Source organism: Lissotriton vulgaris, chromosome 2_1 (genome assembly GCF_964263255.1).
Source record: "Lissotriton vulgaris chromosome 2_1, aLisVul1.2, whole genome shotgun sequence".
NCBI lineage: Eukaryota > Metazoa > Chordata > Amphibia > Caudata > Salamandridae > Lissotriton > Lissotriton vulgaris.
Genome location: NC_141687.1, coordinates 2,041,991,230 through 2,042,012,546, shown reverse-complemented (window position 1 = coordinate 2,042,012,546; position 21,317 = coordinate 2,041,991,230). Strand labels below are relative to the sequence as shown.

Sequence of the window (21,317 nt, the reverse complement as noted above, 5' to 3'; positions counted from 1 at the left end):
TTCTTGATGACCCTAATTTGGGCATTGGCAAACAGGCCATTGCAATAATCTAGTGCTGACAGGACAAGGGCGCTAACTAATGTCTTGCCTACATTTTTGGGGAGAAAAGGAAGGATCTTCTTAACCAAGCGTAGTTTGTAAAACGCTGTGGCGGCTGTCTGGTTGGCATGAGCCATGAAGTTTAAGTTGTCGTCAAAAATGACGCCCAAGTTTCTCACCTTCGTGGTTAGTTTGGGCAAGGCTCCAAAGGATGATGGCCACCATGTCGGGGACCAGTTAGGGCTGAGATGACCAAAGGTTACCACCTCGGTTTTATCGGAGTTCAGTTTTAAACAGTTTGCTGACATCCACTGTCCGATGGCCAGCATACCTGTTTTAAAACTCTCCGCTACTGTTTCCCCTTCATTTCTGACGGCCAGAATCAACTGGGTGTCATCCGCATATGAGGTAAGGTTCATCCCGTGCGCTTTGATGGTTTTAGCGAGGTCCGACACATAGATGTTAAATAGTGTCGGACTAAGGGATGAACCTTGAGGTACCCCACATGGCAAGGACAACTCTGCTGACTCGAATTGTCCTAAAATGACTGCCTGGGATCTATCCGTCAGAAAAGATGCCAGTAGTTTTTTAGCCAGGCCTTGCACGCCCATCTTTTCGACACGGTCGACCAAGATCTGGTGGTCGACCGTGTCGAAGGCGGCCGATAAATCTAGAAGCACCAATAGTGCAGCGCCTCCTTGGTCTCGGATTAATCGGATGTCATCCGCCGCTTTGATAAGCGCCGTTTCTGTTCCATGAAACCTGCGGAATCCAAATGGTGTTGCTCGATAAATTCCGCAAGTTGAGTATTCATGGCTTTCTCAGCTATTTTGTCAAGAAACAGGAGGTTGGCTATAGGCCTATAGTTTTTCAATTCTGTTTTATCTAGGCCAGATTTTTTCAGAAGAGGCTTTAGTAAGGTCTTTTTTAAGGGGTTAGGGAAAATTCCTGTGCGGAACATTAGATTGCAAATTTGGGTTATGACCGGAATCACGGTGTCCATTAATGGGCGGAGGGTTTTCAGGGGACAAGGATCCAATGCTGATCCAGACTTAATGGATTTGATAATGTCCTGGATTTGATTTTCTGTAATTTCTGTAAACTGAGAAAGAATATTGCTAGTAAGTGGTGTTGTTATATCTTCAGTGCTTTGATTATCAGCAGAATTAAATGCTGAGAAGATATCGTTCACTTTAGTAAAAAAGAAGGATGCTAATGAGTCACAGAAACTTTGTGAACAAGGAGGGTTCAAGTCAGGAAAGCATCCTGCCAGCTGTTTGGTTATGTCATAGAGCTTTTTATTAGAGTTTTTTGCACTTTCGATTTGCTCGCTATAGTACTTTTTTTTAGCCTCTATAATCAAGAATTTATATTGAGTCTGAAGTTCCTTATACGTATTTCTACTTTCATCGTCATAATTTTTCCTCCAGTTTTCTGAGTTCCTCTGTGTACCAGGGTGCTGATGGGGAGCTTCTATTCCTGGACATTCTTTTAACTGGTACTAATTTGTTAGTAGCCTGGTCCAACCAGGCTTGGTATTGCTTTGTAGCTATTTCTGGGTCATTAGACAAGGTGGGTTTAGAGATGTCTAATGCTTCCTTAAGGTTAGGAATGTTGAGGAGAACTGGGGTACGAAAATACCAGTCGGCGCCAGAACCAACGTCGGTCCGGCTCCATATCCACATCAAGAAGGAGGCTGGAGTCGATGTCGGTTGGGGACACAACCGGCGTCTGAGGGGGCAGAGGTGTCGCCAATGGATTCGGCGCAGGGGGAGGTGTCATAAGGTCGACCAGTGCTGATCCGGATCCAGCCTGGATCCCTGGGGGCCCTGTGGTGCAGGAGCCGAAGCAGCCGACATATCAAAGGCCTAGAACCACCAGCCGAGTCACAGGGCCCGAAGGTGCGCCGGCAGAGCCGGGTTGCCCAAAGATGGAGTGGAGGGCTTCGTAAAAGCTACAAAGTTCGGCAGGGCTCGACCCGGCTCCCGGAAAGGGAGGGAGACTCGAGCCGACCCAACAGGCTCCACCCGTGGAGCCGTGTGACTACCTTCTGCAACCCACGTCGCGTCGGCCAACGGACGGGAAGAACATGAAGAGTGGCGATGCTTCTTCGCCTTCTTTTTGTGCTTCGACTTACCCGAAGATGCAGACTTAGACGAGGAGTGTGTGTGATGGCTCCGCGACCGGTACCGCAACCTCCCTCTCGGCCGGGACCACGAGCGGTGCTGAGCCGACTACTGGGCCTCCAGAAGCTTTCGGGACCACTCCCGTAAAGACTTCGGAACATGGCCCGGCAGTCGGAGCACGACTTCGGGTCATGGTCGCGCTCCAGACACTATAGGCACACCAGATGGGGGTCTGTCACTGACATCATCTTGTGGCAGAAGCCACAAGGCCTGAAGCTGGTCCGCCGAGATGACGTCCCTATGCACAAGGAGTTGTGATGACTCGAAAAGATGGCAATAAAAAGTCACAAAAAGAGTCAAAAAGTGACTAGAGGTACCGCTCTCTCCAGATCTACACTGGATAGCGCGGAAAAATAAAGAACTGATGTCACTGCGCAGGAGCGGCATCTAAGTAGACACCATGACGTCATTCCGGCGACCACGACACTAACGATGAATGCAGAGTCGACCGACGCCGCCTACAGACGCGCAGGGGTACTGCTGAAAAAAAATTCTCCTGAACCAGTATAACGCCTGGAATCTGAAGCTGATCGAAGGACGAACAGAGTTCCCCAACATACAGTTTTAAGTACTTAATTCTGCACATCACCCTATTTTCTTACACTGATGGATATTAGGAAAAAATAATTTAAAAAGTACTTATGACATACACATGCGGTATGAAGTCAATAAAAAACAGTGCACAGTTGGAGACAGGGCAAGGACTCTGTGAGCTGTAGAAAATCCAAAAATGAGCAGAGAAGGAGGAAGAGGTAGTCCATCACTGCTGTCACTTTGTATGTACATATAGGTACTAGTCCTTAATGTGATAGCTTTTGCATGACATGAGAATGGTCTAAGTAGCCTTCGGGTAATGGCAATCACTAGTAGATCAATGCAGTCAATCTGTAACTAGAAGAAGAGGGCTCAAGAAGCACCAAGTCGTTGCCACAAGAAATAGGCCAAAGGGGATGCTTGGGAATATTTCTCTCTGCAATTTCTAAACACATATAAAAAATACCACACATCAGCCATAACCTGTTACAATTAAATGTAGAAAAGGCAGCAGAGTTGCTGTTTTGTTTACGATAAGCATGAAGAGAGCAAGGAGTAAGGTGTGCCTAGGGGCACACACGTCTGGTTTCAAAAGCTTGTATATTTGTGATTGTAAATAAAATCTGAAAACTCTGATAAAATCTTTAGAAAAAGTGCAGGCTGGGATCTTCAGCCCAGTGACATATTCTGTGTTCCACCTTATGTCTAAAATAGAAAGCTAACCAATGGATGAGACGTCTCAAATGGTTTCCTTGAAAAAGTTAATATGGGACATAATTTTTAACATTGCTTTTTAACAAAACAATACAAAAAAGGCAATCTCGAAAGAAGTAAAGTACCAATGTCCAATGGATCAGAGATCTTCATTTGATGTGTGTAAGATTTGTTTTGTGTTTCATCAGCGTGAGATGTTCTGTGATAGTCCCTTGCTCCAGTTCTTTGATCATGAGGATGTACTCCATTTTTCTGAAAACAAGAACATAAGATGAACAGGGCTGTACATTATTTTTTGCAAACAAAAATAGAAATTATGCTACTTATCTTTACCCATGTTTTTCCCCTTCCTTATGGTGTTCAGGCTCTCAACCTTTAAATGTTTTCTGAAGCCTCCTGTGAAATTCTGGCATTTCACCCAAATTCAACACATTTGGTAGCAATCTAAAAACTGATGGCACTTGGTAGCCTAAAAAGAGAAGTAGGAACACTGATCCCAAGGTACGGACCCTGTGCCTGGAGACAGAAGGACTTATATCACCCTGTATCTGCACCACTGTTGCACTTAGAAATGTCAGATTATCCACTCTGCCTCTTTAATGCTCTGCAAGTGAAGCTGATGTGCCAACGTCAGGTCTTATTTTACCCTCCATCCTTCAAGACTGACTTTTCCTTTCTTCCACCTCTTGTTCGATCAATCTTTTATTAGTGTATCCCCTTATCTACCTGCACCTGATCCTCCTCAGATATCTGCTGCAAAGTGGCAAATAATAAAACACTCGACACCCATTGTCTCTGTTTTCCGCAGCTCCAGAAAAGCTTATAGCTCTGAAACCTCTGTTGCTCTCAGATTACTCCAGCATCTGTTGGTATGATTTACCCAGGGCTCCTCTGGTCCTTTAAGCTTCTTACTAGAACAGCAACTTTATCAAGGCCATTGGTTGCTGTTTGCCAACCATTCCCCCTCCCAGTAATAACGAGTGGGTGGGTACATCTACTATGCTGAAAATCAAAACAATACTTACCTTTGTATCACTCATTGTAGTCGATACTCTTAATAAAGATTCTTTACCTTGTGAATATTCCCAAGCAGCAGAATGGATCCGGAAGATTTTTCAGCACAGCCCCTGTGTGCCAGTAGGTGGTACCGTTTGGCTCTGCGTCCACTCCACTCTACTCCGGAATTGAATTTTAGATCCATACATGGAGCATGCATTCGAGCTGGCGTCAATTTCTTTCTTAGTATTGTCCACGCCCTCGGACAAGGAGCTCAGTAGTTATCAATTGCACCAGCGCGTAGATCTCTAGAATTGGGACCATTTTGGATGGAAAAAAGTCCATTTCGCAGAATAGGACGGTGGGATTGTGGTGCAGAATCTGCAGTTAGATAGAGAATCCACCAGAAGGATTACGTTATTTACCTGTAAGCATCTGTTCTTGGCATGTAGTGCTGTAGATCACATGCTTTGCATACTACTGCCATCTAGCGCTGGGTCCAGATGTGTGCAAGTTGTTTTTCTTTGAAGAACTCTTTCGGGTCACAAGGTACAGTGACTCCTCCTCTTGATAATCCACATGAACATCAACTCCATTGTTAGATTGTTTTACCGCAGGCGGGTGAGAATGGAATGTAAAGTAAGTGGTGGTTGATGATGCCCATGAAAGAAAAAAAACGAAACAAACAAAGACAATTCCGGACCCAACCACTAGATTGTGGAATAATGCATCGCATGTGAATCCAGAAAAGGATTCATGCTGCAAAACTGTAAGTAAAGAGATGTAAATGCATATGAATACAGTAAAGTAACTGCAACGACCACAAGTGCACAGGGAGGAGGGTGGGCACATGTGAAACTACAGCACTACATACAGATGCTTAGTGGGTAAGAAACATAGTCCGTTCGAGGGATGTGTGGCTGTAGATACACAAGCTTTGCATAGACTGTATAGCAATGCCCTCCAAAGCGGTGTTGCAGTTGTTTGAAAGAGTGTACGAGGTACTGCCTGACCTACATTAGCTTGTAAGCATGTTAAAGCATTCACACAATGTTTATTGAAAGTGTGTAATGTAGACTATGTAGCTGCTTTGCATATATCAGCTAGTGGGGATGTTGCCCAGGAAAGCCATAGAAGCCCCTATTTTGCGAGTAGTGTGTGCTTCAGGGGTGTAGGTAAAGTGCTTTTGGCTATAATGTAACATGTCTGAATGCATTTAACTATCCACTTGGCAATACCTTATTTAGATATGGGCTTTCCTTTATGAGGGGGCGAAGCAATAAAGAGCTGTTTTTGCAGAAATCTTTACTGCGGTAAATGTAGGACATAAGGGCTCTCTAAACACCTAATGGCTCCTTAAAGCAGGTTATGGTTTCCTGTAATTGACGTGCTGCCTTGATTCAGAATGCTTTTATTTCCTCGTAAGCACTCTTTGGTGTATCTTGGGAGGTGTCTGGCTCTAGCTACGTGGACGAGATACTGAAAGGGTGATTTCAATATTTTTATTCATTTTGTGGTTTAGATTTCTCCTCTTAATTTTTACTTGGTTTTATTTTCCAGAACAGCTTGCTCGCAGGGACCCTGCTAGTCAGTCACGCCAGGGGGTGGCTGGAACACAGTTTATTGCACTTTTGATTTATTTCACCTGGTTGCGGCAATTTAACACACCCTCCTCCCATATGGAGCAGATACACACCACTGCCGCGCCAAAGGCAAGCCTGTCTGCCCCAGAAAAATCTACAACAGCTCGCTATTTAAGCTTTGAATTAATGGCACTTAACTGCAAAGGTAGGTCCTTGGATTGCCTCAGTATTCCCCGTCAAAAACTTTACAGATCTTTTGCTCCGCTTACTACTCACAATTACCAAGGTTGTTTTTGGAGACTCACACTAAAACCATCCCATTAGGACATGTTACTTCTACAAACTTTTCAAGAGAGCATTAATCGTTTGAATTGTGCACTTACCAACACCAGATCGTCAAGCATAGCTTAGATCGTGCTGATCTTATAGACCACCAACACTTGGACATATTGTTTATTACTGACACCTGGACAGACGCTGCTTCAGGCCTTCACTTGACAGAAGACATCCCCTGACCCTTAAAAAGGGAGGGGGTCTTGTCATTATACACCGTGACTTGTTTACCACCTCCTTCTTAGCCACACCTGCGTTTGTGAAGCTTTTTGTCATTCAATATTCAACCTACTCAGCATCACTGTCTTAAGGGGATATTATTATATCGTCCCCCAGGTCCAAGGTCACCGTTTTTTGGCAATGTTGGCTCTCTGTTAGAAGCTGGGCTATGTTGCAGTAATTTCCCTCTGTTGGGCGTTTTTCATTTCCCACTGCGTTGGGAAGCACCTTTTTCTCTACCTCTGGCATTGTTGCCTCTGTAAGAGCCACTATAGTAACCAATGACAGAGGATTAATGGACACATTGGTATGAGGGGAAGTCATCAGAGGAGGTAGTTTTGGAACCTGGTTTGTAGGTGGAGCGGCAAACTGTGCCACGAAGACTAGCTGTCTGAAAAGCACCCATAGATTTGTCAGTGTCTTTTTTCATCTTTTCTAGGGCCAGGTCTACTTGGGGAGCAAAAAGGTGATATCTGTTACAAGGGACATTTAATAGTCTTTGTTGGACATCTGACTTAAACCCAGATATGCAATGTCAGGCGTGGCACCGCAATAAGGTGCTAGTATTTATACCCCTAGCAGCAGTCTCAGCCGAATCCAAGGCACACTGTATAGATGGGTTGAAGATGAGCTTGCCTTCGGAGACAGGCTCGTAATCCCTTTTCCTGTAATCATGTTGGAGATACTGGAGGAGTTTCTCTATCTCGTCCCAGTGGGTATGGTCATAACTTGCAAGCAAACCCACTGAATTGGCAATACGCCAGTGGTTGACAGATTGAGCTACCACCCTTTAACCGGAGGCGTCAATGAGCTTGCTCAACTTGTCAAGAGGTGGGACATCAGTGGCAGCTTGGGAATTGGCCCGCTTGAGAGCGCTAGTGACGAAAAGCGAGTCAGTAGGTATCTGTCCCCGGGGAAGATGGGGGTCGGATGGAGAGGCTTTTTCTTTTTTATCCATCCTGTGAGTTATGATTCTGACTCTAGAAGAGTTTCTATAGTGGTCTTCTGCATGGTGTAACATACCCTTAAGCATAGGTAAGTGTTGGGTGGCCTTATGTGTGGTCCTATTCTAGAGGTTCCTTGTGTAGCTCACCCACATGAAAAGTAGCGGCTCTACCAAAAACTCCTGGTACCATGTGGAATCATCAGGAGGAGATGGGCGAGCGGGGTATAGGTCTGGATCGGTGTCTTCTGGAGTGTTTACATCATATATGGTCCAGGGTGAGGGTGGTGGTGTACCAAAAGTGTCATCCCCTTTCCCATGTCCACCTGTGTAAGCGTGTGGAGACCCTTGAGGTGTTATATCTAGGGGATCTCCATCAGAGAGTGTGGGAGAAGGTGAATGTGGTGGTGGAGGCAGTAAAGGACAGGTGGCTTTGTCCACTTTCTTCTGTTTGGCCGGGACCGGTGTATCAATAGCCTCTTCGAAGGAGAGTTTTATCTTCGATGGTGGTGGGCTAGAATCTAAGCTTTACACAGAATGCACCCTGTGTGGGGCTGGATATATATCTGTTTGTGTCAGCATTTAATTTTTCTTGCAATCTGTAGAGTGTAGGTTCCACAGGCTTGCCTTGATCCAATTTTGGAGCTGGTTTCTGAGCCAGTTTCAAAGCAGAGGTGTGTTTCTATTTTGCAGCCGAAGGTCCGGTAAGAGCCAAAGATGGGGCTGGTCGGCTCAGTATCTAATGTTGACTTGGCACTGAATTGGACGATGTTGAAGGCTTTGACTGGTGTTTCGGTGCCGATGGCGGGCACCCAAAGCAACTTTCTGGTACTGATCATGGCCCAAAGTCAGTGTTCGTCCAAAGGCCTTTTGTTCAGTAAAGATTGAATAACTCTTAGGTTATTCGAGACGGGGCAGAAGGATGGGCTATAGTATTCACGAATAGTTGAACCAGAAAAATGTCCTTGATCTCCATTTCGAGATTGAGGTCGGAGCCAGACTTGCCCTCAACGGAGAACACCTCTTCCTCCGCCACAGATAGTCTGAGGATTTCAACCGCCTCTTCCTCAACACCTTGTTGTAGGGACTGTCTTCAATACTGCTTCACTGCTTTTCGCGTTGATGTGCCTGATGGGATCTTAGAGTCTTTTTCAAGCGGAACGATCGGCAGGCCTCGCAACACTCTTCCCTGTGTTTTGGTGACAAACACAGGTTACAGACCTGATGGAGATCATTCCAGGGTTATTTTGCATGGCAGTTCGGGAAGAAACCGAAGGGTGTCCGATTATTCACCAGTAGGACATCCTCTGGCGAAAACAATACCGACGAGGGTGAGCACGAACCAAACATAGCACTGTAACGGTCTTGATAAGGAGCGCAGGCACATACATCTGAAGATGGAAAGAAAACCAACTAACAATGGAGTTGATGCCCATGCGCCTTATTACTAAGAGGATGAGTAACTCTACTTTGTAACTAGAAATACTTCTTTGAGAAAAACAACTTGCACACATCAGGAAAAAAACACTAGATGGCAGGTGTATGCAAAGCCTGAATATCAAAAGCCACACATGTCTCGACCAGCGCATTACTGAAGATAAATAACTTTTTTCTCTGATGGATGCTTCAAATCGCAGACTCCTCATTTTGTAAAATGATATCAAAGCAATACCTGCCAATGTGGTGAGTTTATGGAATGGCTCTGACTAAAATGTCTTGCAGGACCAAAAGACTAAACTGCCCTTACTGTTGGACATGGCTGTAATTAAAATAGTGCTTTGTTTAAGTGGGCATTTATGCCTACTTCGCAGCCTAGCAGATATCCGGGACAGGTACTTCGCATGCCAGCGCAATGGTAGCAGTCTTGGTCCTGGTGGAATGGGCTCTCAACCCGTCCAGAGTCTCCTCTGCCATCGCGCAGCACATCCTAATACAGAGAACTATCCATCTGGAAAAGTTCCGTTTCTACACCATTTTTGTGTCCCAGAGAACCCCACAAAGAGCTGAGAACTCTCTATGGGTCCAAACAATGTAACGTCTATTCAGGGATGAGGCGGGGGAAAGAATGTTGGAAGAGTGATGGATTTTCTGACATGGTAAGCTGTGAAAACCTTCGAAAGAAAGGGCGTCTTTGTCCTGACCACCAGCTTTTCAGGGAAGAAAGTGGTATAAGGAGGCTGAACTGACAAAAGCTTAAAGTTCACTCATGCAACAAGCCGATTTTATCATATGGAGAAAAACCGTTTTCAAAATCAGCAGATGAGAGACAACTGTGCTGCGGCTCAAAAGAGGTGCACATAAGGAAAGTAAGGGCCAGGGTGAGGCCCCACTGTGGCATCACAAAAGCTATCAGGAGAAATAAATGGACCAAACCTTTAAGGAAACACATTACAATGGTTGATTTTGAGTGGTATGGTCAGAAAGCCTCAAGAAAGCAGACAGGGCTGACAAATAAACTTTAACTGTGCCAACTACAAGTCCTTGGAGGACCAAACACTTACCAAAAAGTATAACATCCAACTTTTTGGCTTGTATTGGGTGCATACAACACATAGCCACACACCCGCCCCAGTATAAACGGACATAGTGGAATTACTTCTGCCTTTTAGGTTAACATCCAGTACCTCAAGAGGGAGAGCAAAAGCAGTCAACTGCTGCTGGTCAATCTTCAAGCATGAAAGCATAAATTGTGCAGGCCTGGGTGCAAGAACCGGTCTTGCTGCTGCGACAGAATCTCCTCCTTTAGCAGCAGCTTGATCAGAGAAAAGATGCCCATGTCCAGGAACCACACTCTCGTGGCCCAATCTGGAACTACTGGGTTCACTTGGTACTTGTTGTTTCTGATCTTCTTCAGAACTCAGGAGAGGTAGCGGTGGGAAGCCATACAGAACTCTCGTGGTCCACTCTAGGCGGAATGAGTCTCAGAGAGAGAGCCTTCTTGAGAATTCTAAAGTATAAATGTTTTGACACTACACATTCTCTGCACTGGTGAAGAGGTATAAGAAGGGCTCTCCCCATTTTAGGAAGATGACCTAGATCACCTCCAGATGTAGTTGCCATTCTTGATCAGCTAGGTGGTTTACTAGCCAGGAAATGCACCGATGATTCAGCTAATTCCAGGAGCAAAGAGCTTCTAGGCACAGAACCCAAAACCCCATATCACTGTGCTTGTTGCAGTATCACATTCCAATGGTGTTCCACCTTCCTCTTGAAGGATGGCAGGGAGGCCTTCAATACTAAGTGGATGTATTACAGCTTCAGTCAGTCGATGAGGAGGCGGGTCTGTGAGAAAGTGACTGTTTTTCTCAGAAACATTTCTAAGTGGGTAGTTGGAAAACCTAAAGAAATTCTTTAAAATTGTACTAAGTAACAAAAACGATTTTACTTACCTGTTTACAGGAAATGTCTGTGTGTAGTATCCAGGTGTACTACACTGTGTAAGAAAAACTAATCTCAAAAGTAATTCACCTGTAATTTTACAAAAAATCCCATTCAAAGTATATGTACTGTATTCTGAAAAACATTGCATTATCAGTAACACTATTGTGATCACATCAAAGTACATTTAGCATTGCAATTCCAACTGTGTTACAACTGTATATTTACTGCAAAGTATTTATCACTTACCTATGCCAGGCTTTCTTGGTTCTAGGAAATAAATTAACTAAAAGAATATTTTTACACAAAAACAAATGGGCTGAAGTTCAGTCTGTGAGTGTGTGAAATAATTTGTTGGCTGAGTGTGTACAACAAATGCTTAACACTGTCCTCTGATAAAGCCTTACTGCTCAACCACACTACCACAAATAGAGAGTGAGGTGCTATCTACTTTACCTTTGCCTACCTTTTGAGTTCCGCTGGACTCTGTGCACACTATACCTCACTTTGGCATTATTATACACAGAGCTAGCTTTCTACAGGGTCTCCGCCCTAGACTAAAGTCCTCTAACTCCACCTATCTCAGGTTACATCCCCAACCCATTAGTGTATTACCTGTTACCAACATCAACTCTAGGTGGGGAAGAGCAAGGGGTCTGCCACTGGTCCAATTGCAGTCGAGCAGCTTCCACTGCAGATCTTCTGCAGTGGTTGAAACATCAGGATCATAGCCTGCTTTGAGGTTGTTGCTAGGGGGACTGTGGGCTGGGAAGTTAATTGCCCCAGCTTTCCTGGACATTTGCCTGCTGGACCCCCTTTCACATTATTGGAAGGACAGAATGTATCTGATGTTCCTGGTAAGGACCATGGTACTGTCTGACCGCAAAAGCCTTGCGATGTTTCGAAAAAGACAAAATTGTTGGGGGGAACTGCCTATTGATTGTAGAAAGGCAGAGGGAGCTTGCAGTTGCTGTACTCTCTGTAAAACGGCTCCAGGGAAGAGGCAGCATCTGGAATTCCTCTGGGACTACCAACAAAATTAAAGCCAGTGTTCCATAGTGTGTGGGAATAGCATCCCAGCAAACAACAAGCATTCACAGATCTGAGGGCAAGGTTGGTGGAAGATAGCATTCCCTTCCCGAAGGTCTCTAGTCTCTTAGACTACTGCTCTGACATAGTTGGATATGGACTCCACCTCTGTGTGCTGACATCAGTTTCTGTATTGTTCTTTTTCCACGCTTTAAGGCATAGTTTAACTTCGGCAGTCAAATTGCACATGAAAGTGTGCCTAAAACGAACTTGAGACCTTTCAACAGGTACAGGAGTGCACTCCACAGAATTAATGGGAAGATGCCAGTGTGGAATCTGTGGTTAGACACAGTATACACCAGAAAAAACAATACCAAAGATTAGTACATTGTTCTTTGGATGGATACCTCCTCTTTAGAACTGAAACCAAAGTACTGCCTCCAAAAGGAAGACAATTTACAAAGTTGGTTTAAACCACGGCCAAAGTGAGTCTCGCTGCAGACTCAGTTTTCAAAGCAGTAGTGTTTGGTAAATGTATGCACTGACATCCATGTTGCCACTTGACAGATGTCCAAGACAGGATCTGACCTAGCTAATGACATCGTAGCAACCTTAGTTTTAATAGAATGATCCCGCAGGCCTTTCAGGAGCACCTTCTTGCCTGAAGCACAGCAGATTTGTATGCACAGAATGAGCCAACTTGACGGAGATGAGCAAGTCTTCTTCTGAAATGTATTTCCCTTTCTAGCATCAGCACCCAAAATGAGCTGATTGTCCACAGGATACTTCTTTGTGCATTCAAAATAGTAGCTTAAAGTTCTCTAAGGATCAAGATGGATGTATCAAAGAGACAAAAACTGATAGGGTGATGATTTGCCCCATGTAAAAGCGCAATACCTCTTTAGGCATCCCATTGCTAAGATTGAAGGTCTTCCTGAAAAGATAGCCACATTGGATGGAAAATGCTCAGGCTCAAGAGATCTGATTATCATACTCTGAAGACCAATTTGAAGCTATCACGACTATTTGAGCTCGGTCTGCTGTGACCACCTTCAGAATGAAAGGCAGGATAGTTAATGGTGGCAAATCAGTCAGTCAGTTAAACATTCTTTATTCTGCTTATCAAAAGCCATACAAGCACACAATAAAAGCAATTTACACATAAAAACGTCAAGCTTATAAAGAAAGTTAAAAACAATCTTAAAAGAATCAACAGCCGTATGTAAAAAAACAGCCAAAGTTCAATTAACACAATACATTACAGTGGGCCATATCTGCTTTTAATTCTCAGGGCACAACATACAAAATTTACAACTGCAACACAAAAATCTAGATTAGACAATTTCAGCATTCAAATAAATGCCTCTCTATGGGATCTGATCGTGGACAGACATAAAATTGGGGTAAAAAAAGCTCCGGGGGTGGGTAGGAAAGTGCTTTGCTTGGAAGTGTTATCACAGGGGGCAGCTTGGCAAAGTTGTACTCCAATCAACATTCCTGGAAAAAGCCACTAATAAATGTAATGAATTGAAAAGGAATCAAACAATAAAACCTACATTTCATGTGAATGTTAAATAATATTCGCAACCCAATGATGTTTTAATTAGGTAGTAGTTGGCGCAAATACAGAGTTGATCGACATTTTCCTTGAGATGACTACCTGCCTTACCTTAAATTAAATATCTTTTTTACCTGAGGCATCACATTTTGCTTTATAGTTCTCGGATTAAAACATAGCTCTTGGAAACCTAGGTCTAGAAACCCCTCTTTAATATAATTAATCCAAAAGATCACCAGAGCATAAACCTGGGAGAGAGAATCATTCCACACAACTCTTAAAAGAGAAGCCCCCATTTTCCCCAGTTTCTGATCCAAAGTAAATAGAGGAGTTCCAGTGTGAGTTTATCTTCCACAGGAAATGAATAATTTCTTAGCGGTCGGTGTAGTTTTGTAGCTTGAAGATCTTTCTGGATTCACTATGCTATGCATTATTCCGCGGTCTAGTGGTTTTTCTGTAGCCCAGGTGGGCGTCGACGTCCCACCTTTTGGTGTACTTCCTGTGCCGTCGGCACGCATCCCGAGGAAGCTCCCACCTTTGGGCGCCATCTTCAGATTCTTTTTTCTTGTTTTTGTGTTCTGTTTGTGAATCCTTTGCCAATGTTTTCTAGTTCTTCCTCCAAGTAAATGATTTTTCCGCTTTGTCTTTTAAGTTGTCTGTTTGAATATAGTCCTCTTTATTTGCACCTCCTTCTCCTGCCTCATCTTTTTGGCAGAGGTGGGTGGGTTCGAAAGTGAATCCAGAAAAATCTTCAAGCTGCAAAACTACACCGACAGGTAAGAAACTATTTGTTTTGCAGTGTGAATCTTTCTGAATTCACTATGCTGTGCATAGACCTTGTAGCGGTTTGTTATGTTTGTGGCGGCTGGGTGGAAGATGAGCGTTCGTTGTTGAATATACGTTGAAGCACCTTCTGTCCTACTTGTGCTTCCTTGTTCATTTGTATATCCACGCAGTAGTGCTTAGTGAACGTGTGCACTGAAGCCCATGTTGCCGCCAGGCATATGTCCTGAATTGGTGTGTTAGCCAGGAAGGCTATTTTTGCTCCCTTCTTCCTGGTAGAGTGGGCAGTGCCCACTCTGTTAGTTCTTGGCCTGCCTGTTTGTGGCAGAATTGTATAGTTTGTGCGATCCATCGTTCAATGGTTCCCTTTGTTACTGGTCTACTCAGGAACTGTTTGCAAAGGACACAAAGAACTGCTTTGTTTTCCTGTGCTCCTTAGTTCTTTCCATGTAATGCATTACTGCTCTTCTAGCGTCAAGAGTGTGCAGTGCCCTCTCTGCGCTTGTAGATGGTTTCTGAAAGAAGCTTGGCATTTGTACTGTCTGGTTCATGTAGAACCTGGACACCACCTTTGGCATGAAGTGTGGGTCCGTTCTCATTACCACCCTGTAATTGTGTATTTGGATGTAGGGTTCTTGTAGTGCTAGGGATTGCAGCTCGCTTACCCTGCTAAGCGAGGTGATTGCCACCAGAAATGCTGTCTTCATTGTTAGCATTTGTAGTGTGGCCTTATGGATGGGTTCAAAAGGTGCCTTCATAAGTTCTGTTAGGAAAAGATTAAGGTTCCATGCCGACGACGGCGGCATCCTTTTAGGTGGTGCTATCCTTTTTGCCCCTTCCAGGAATCTCTTTAGTACTTGTGATGTAAAGAAAGTCCTTCCTGTCTCTTCTCTTGTGTAGGTCACTATCGCTTCTAGGTGTACCCTCAGCGAGGATGAACTCAGTTTTGCTTTCATAAGGTGTGTGAGGTATCTTAGCACTGTTGATTCCTTTGTTATCCTTTTGTGCATTTTTTTCCTACTGCACCATTTTGTGTACCTGTTCCATTTCGCCGCATAGCACTTTCGTGTTGTAGCTCTCCTTGCCTCCTGTAGCACCCGCAGGGTGCTCTCTGGTAGCCTTAGGTGTGCAAACTCTATGTCCTCAGGAGCCATGCAGCTAGGCTGAGGTTCTCAGGCTCTGGGTGCAGTACTTCTCTGTTCTGCATGGAGAGTAGGTCTTTTCTTTTTCCGAATTTGTGGGGTGGCCCCTGTGCCATTTCAATTATTTGTGAGTACCAGGTCTGCCTTGCCCACTGTTGACCACCAGTATCAGTGTCATGTTGCTGGTTCTGCACTTGTTGAGTACCCTGGGTATCAGTGGTATCGGGGGAAAAGCGTAAGCAAATGTTTTTGACCAGCTTATCCATAGGGCATTTCCCAGGGATCTTTCCCCTTGTTGGCTGGAAGTGAAGTTTTGGCATTTTGCATTCTGGTGTGTTGCAAATAGGTCTATTGTCGGTGTTCCCCACCTTCTGAATAGCCTTTGCGTTTCCTGTGTATTGATCTCCCACTCGTGGGATGCCGATGTCTTGTCTGCTGAGCCGGTCCGCTCCACATTGTCCTTCTCTGGTAGGTGTATGGCTAGAAGGTCTATTTTGAGTGGGATGGCCCATCTCCATATCTCCTGTGCTAGGTTTGATAGCGGCTGGTTGTGTTCCTCTCTGCTTGTTGATGTAGGACATCGTTGTTGTGTTGTCTGTTTGGATCAACACTCTCTGCTTGTACAGTTTTTTCTGGAAGGCCTTCAGGGCGAGGAACACGGTCTTTAGTTCCAAGTAGTTGATGTGTTTGACTGCATCCGCTGGAGTCCACAGACCCCTAACCCTGAGCTTGTTCATGTGTGCTCCCCATCCCATCTGGGATGCGTCTGTGTTGATGGTCACCGTTGGGGTCGGTGGTGTTAAAGGCTTCCCTTCTGTTATGTTCTCCTTTTTCCACTACAATAACTCCTCCTGCACTGCGTGCACTACAACCACTAGATCTTCCCAACTTCCTGTAGCTTGTGACCATTGTTGTTGCAGCCATTCCTGGAATGGTCTCATCTGGAGCCGTACATTTGGGACCAGATGTATGCAGGACGCCATCATGCCCATGATCTTGCTCGCTGTCCTCACTGTCAGAGCTCGCCCCTTCTGGTAGAGGCGCGTCTCCTTCAGAAGGGCCAGTGTTTTCTTGTAGTTGGTGAACACCTTGCTCTGTATGGTGTTGATCTGTGCTCCCAGGAAGATCTTCACTTGCTCTGGTTCCATGGAGGATTTCCCTCAGTGAATGGAGAATCCGAGGTCTATCAGTGTACATGTCGCACAAGTTACTACTTGTGTAACGATATATCTGTAAGAGACATTAGTTAGTGATATATTCCTTACCTTAGAATATCCCCAGGCGTCAGACTGGATCCGGAAATTTTTGCGTAGCAGTAACCTTGCGCGTCGGTAGGCGTCGTCTGCGGCTCCGCCTCCGTTGTCGACGTCGTGGGCGCCGTGATGACGTCGTCGGAGTACTTAGACGCCGCCTCCGCGTGCTGACGTCAGTTCTTAGCCACAGCTTTTCCGCGCCAGAAACGCACAGCCATGCTAAAAACCAACACTGGTGCCAATGAAACTAGGGGATGACCTTAACCCTAGATATCGGTTCGCAGAAACGGGGAGGATGGGTGGGTCGGTAAGGAATCCATCACTAACTAATGTCTCTTACAGATATATCGTTACACAAGTAGTAACTTGTGCATCTGAAAGAGACACGTTAGTGATAGATTCCTTACCTTAGAATAGATACCCCAGCAATACCAACCCCGGTGGTGGGTCTGCAAACCAATAATCACACCAGAAAGCCCTGGAGGACGGAACGGCCAAATAAGCCATCCCTCCGGACTTGGCTGTCCAGGCAATAGTGTCTTGGAAACGTGTGCAGCGAGGCCCACGTAGCTGTCTGGTAAATGTCCCGCAAGGGCACTCCTCGGCCCAAGGCAGTGGTAGTCGCTGTGGCTCGAGTGGAATGAGCCCTCAGTCCAACAGGGGGTTCCTTCTTAGCCAAGGAGTAACACGCCTGGATACACAAGATGATCCACCACGAGATGGTCCGCTTGTGCACCGCCTTTCCCTTCTTAGCGCCCACGTAACCAACAAAGAGTTGGTCATCCACCCGGAACTGGCGTGTGCGATCCAGATAGTGAGAGCGCACGTTTTGGGTCCAGACGGTGGAGCCTCTCTTCCTCTTTCGAGGGATGCGGAGGCGGAAAGAAAGTGGGCAAGGTAATGGACTGCCCAATGCGGAAGGCCGTGACAACCTTGGGCAGGAACGAAGGTCTCGTCCGCAACACAACCTTGTCTGGATGAACAGAGAGGAAAGGAGGTTTCGAGGATAAAGCCTGGTGCTCACTCACTCTCCTGGCAGAAGTGATGGCAACCAGGAAAGCAGTCTTCAGAGTAAGAAGGCGAAGAGGACAGTTATGAAGTGGCTCAAAGGGAGTGCACATCAGAAAAGTAAGAACCAGGTTCAAGTCCCACTGAGGCATCACAAAGGGAACAGGTGGAAACGTGTGCGTGATGCCTTTCAGAAATCGATTTACAATAGGGGACTTGAACAAAGATGGCTGGTCAGGCAGCCTTAGGAAGGCTGAAAGGGCAGAAAGGTAGCCCTTATTTATAAAGTATTTATAAAGTTTTATATAGCGCAAACTTGATCCCGAACGATATCAGAGCGCTTTACAATTTGAGGCAAAGGTAACAAATCAGAACATTAGTCTAACATGGGGATTCTAATGTGCATTAGACAAAGGGCTGGCAGCCAATATCAGACAAATTGGCTCTGACAGTGCTTGTTGTACTCGGAGCCAGAGTGTGTTTTCCTATTGACTGGTGGCGGCTTTGGGATGCCCTAGAGAGTACTTGTCCCAGAACATGGAGTCATATTTGGTGCAGAGGCAGATCTAAATGAGGAATCTATGGAGAAAATATATTGATTAGAAACATCATTAAAAACCAACTGATTGTTCTGATTTATGAATGCCAAGTGAGTCTGTTAATTAGCTCTCAGGTTAAATGATTGATTTGTACAGGTAAATGGAAACTCTAGAAGTTTAATGGCTCTCAATCTCAGAAACTTGGTAAATGCTTATACAACGCTGACTTTCAGTCTTAACCGAGAAGAAATGAATGTGGGTTGCAAGACACTTGGAAAGAGTATCCCTGATAATAATGGATCGTTTGGCTGAACATTCTGACGAGCTATCCTCCCTAGTAGAGGGAATGAATAGAAGAAAGCGTAAGTGGGGTGCTTACATATATTAAAGTAAATTACATCTGCATCAAAATGTCAGTATACATTACCTCCTAGGCCCAAAAACGAGACAGAATAATGCTGTGAAGTAAAACAAGATACCATCTTCGTCCAACACAGAGTTGTACACGTGAGAAATCTTAAATGGTGTACAATAATTGAAAAGGCAAGGAGTAGCATGTATGTCAGATTTTATACGAGATGCGCCTTTCCCAGCTCTAGTTGTTCTGAAACAAAACAGGGTTCAACATCTCTCTCCTGACCATCCTTGATTCTAATAAAGACCAGATATGACATTAAATTGGCCTCTTTATCCTATTATTGCTGGGTGACTGCTTTTTGCAATCTGATAGAAATAATCGGGTCATATAGTTCAACCCTTGCCTTCTCCAATACTAGATTATAAAACAAACCAGAAAAAGGGTTCTTACATTGACAAACATCTCCCACGGTGGCACCTCCGAACCCTTCTTTTATTAAATTTACCATCAAGCACCCGTAAGTAGCCATTGGTGAAAAGAAAAAGGGATGGGTGGGAGGCATGTCCTTCAAGAAACCAAGAAAGAATAAGATTCTCTCAGAATTCTTAACACTTTGATAGAAAGAGATTGGCACTGACACCATGCACCCTACTACCTGAAAATGTAGATACATTACTATACCCAGTCAACGGAAAGGTATTGAGATAATCCACTTCCACGCTAAACATTGCTTATATTTTTTCATTTATCGCTCAATGTATTTTCATTAAAATTATCTTCCATGTAGATTAAACCCTGCATACAAGGTTTTTTGAGACACTTTATAACAATTATTCCAAATTCCCATTCATGCTAAGAAATAAGCTCAGAGTAAAGTAAAGGGGAAGGGGAAAAAGCATGAGAAGATAAAGGAAAGGATGAGAAAAGATGTACCTTTCTCCAGTGGTGCATGGCATTTTCAAGACTCCTAAAAACAATTTCCTGACAGGACTTTTGCAGACATTCCATCAGTTTTTCCTGATACTGGCTGCTGAGCTTCACTGTTGGGGCTTTTTCTTTCAGAGTGGATTTGTCATTTGATCCTTTGACTAAATCTAGGTGAATAAGGTCCAAGAAATACTGGATTGATATTAAAATATCTTCCTCGTGTTGATGTAGCTTCTTGCTTTCCTCAGTTACCCATTGCTTACGATTCTGCTCAATTCTTTCCATGATTTCAGTTTTTTTCTGACTAAGCAACTCTTTTTTCTGTCTTTCGAAGTCATCTTTGGCTTGTGCAAGTACCTCATTTATTTTATTTCTATGACTATCTAAAAAGGTCCGATAATCCTTTTCATTTTGTGCACGCATTTTGTTAATTTCCTCTTGCTTTTCTTTGTTCCACTCAGCTCGTGCCTTTGCCAGTTCTGCTTTTAGGCGAGCTGTGTGTTCTTCATTCTTTGATTCTATTTCTCTAGTCAACAAAGTAATCTTCTCCTCCATTTCTTTTTGTTTCCCATTAATTAAAGATTTATCGGCATTCAGATGATGTTCTTGTTTCCACTTTTCTTCAGCCGCCATTACAACCGCCGATATCTGAAAGAATAAAATATGGGTTAACTCCAAGCACACCCTTTACCGTACCTGGATACAAAGTTACTTGCCAGCGGTGCCTAAAGTGAAGATCAAGGATGGAATGATTCTATAGTGTAAGCTATCTTCTGATCAACCTGCACACCACTGACAAGCACCAGTAAGATTGCTCTACTGTGAAGCACTTCAATCTCTGCTGCTTCTGAGCTAGGTACTTTTCACAATAATTACTCCCCATCCAGAAAACTCTCAAGCACCAAAAGCAGTTCAGTTTCCAGTGCACCTTAATCAAGAGTCCTTGTGGATTATAATTTGTATATTAGGTAAGAGAAAATAGTTACAGTTTTCTATGTTAAAGACGCCATTATAAGCTGTAGTGTTTCATATTAGAGCAAGTTATTTACCTTCAATAGTAAGGAATGGAGAATTCTGGTGTCGGGGTCATTGGTCTCAACAAACAAGTGTACGCCTTCGAAAGGGCCAGCAACCGAAAAGACATATTGGTACACACTAACCAAAGGAACCCCCTTATGGATAATAGACAGAGAACACTGTGGGGCATACCACCACCAGGTATGCATTCTACTTGTGGCAACTGTAGTGTGTACCCTTACACAAAAAAGATGAAGGAGATAGATCTGGGTCTCAGAACCCGTTGGAAGGACTATCGAACTACAATTCCAAATATGTAATATACATCATAAAGTGCCCTTGTAATCTCCTGCATGTAGGGATGAATAACAGGTGAAAACAACAAGGACCCCCTGGGTAGTATATAGACTCCTAGGGCAGGGTAACAACTGGTGTGAGAAAAATCCCAGGAAGTCTAAACGGACAGTGTGAACAATCGGGATAGATCAGTGGTCAAGAAGGAATAATCGAGGAATTAACAATGTTTATATAAAATATATATTTTTAATGAGTATTTTTAAAAAAACATATTGTGTATGACCAGGAGGTCAGACCATATGATAAGGGTAAAAGATGCTTCAATTACATACAGTTCTAATAAACATACAACATAAAACTCATAATCAATACAATGAAATTTATACACAAAAATACACGTAATAAATCAAATAATAAAAAAGAGCATAAAAACTCGACGCGCGTTTCGGCAGTGAACCGCCTTCTTCAGGAGACACAGAAT

At 44.1% G+C, this 21,317-nt stretch overlaps 1 protein-coding gene across 1 annotated transcript in view; it reads right to left on the bottom strand.

The window, feature by feature from the left end:
- The window catches only part of CEP152 (centrosomal protein 152), an 804,909-nt gene that overhangs the window by 286,758 nt on the left and 496,834 nt on the right, over positions 1-21,317 (bottom strand). Inside the window, exons 21-22 of the mRNA XM_086958276.1 lie at positions 19,529-20,170; positions 3,599-3,725 (exon numbers count right to left, since the gene is read on the bottom strand). Of these exons, the coding sequence (XP_086814402.1) occupies positions 3,599-3,725; positions 19,529-20,170 (769 nt within the window). The remainder of the gene's footprint in view (positions 1-3,598; positions 3,726-19,528; positions 20,171-21,317) is intronic.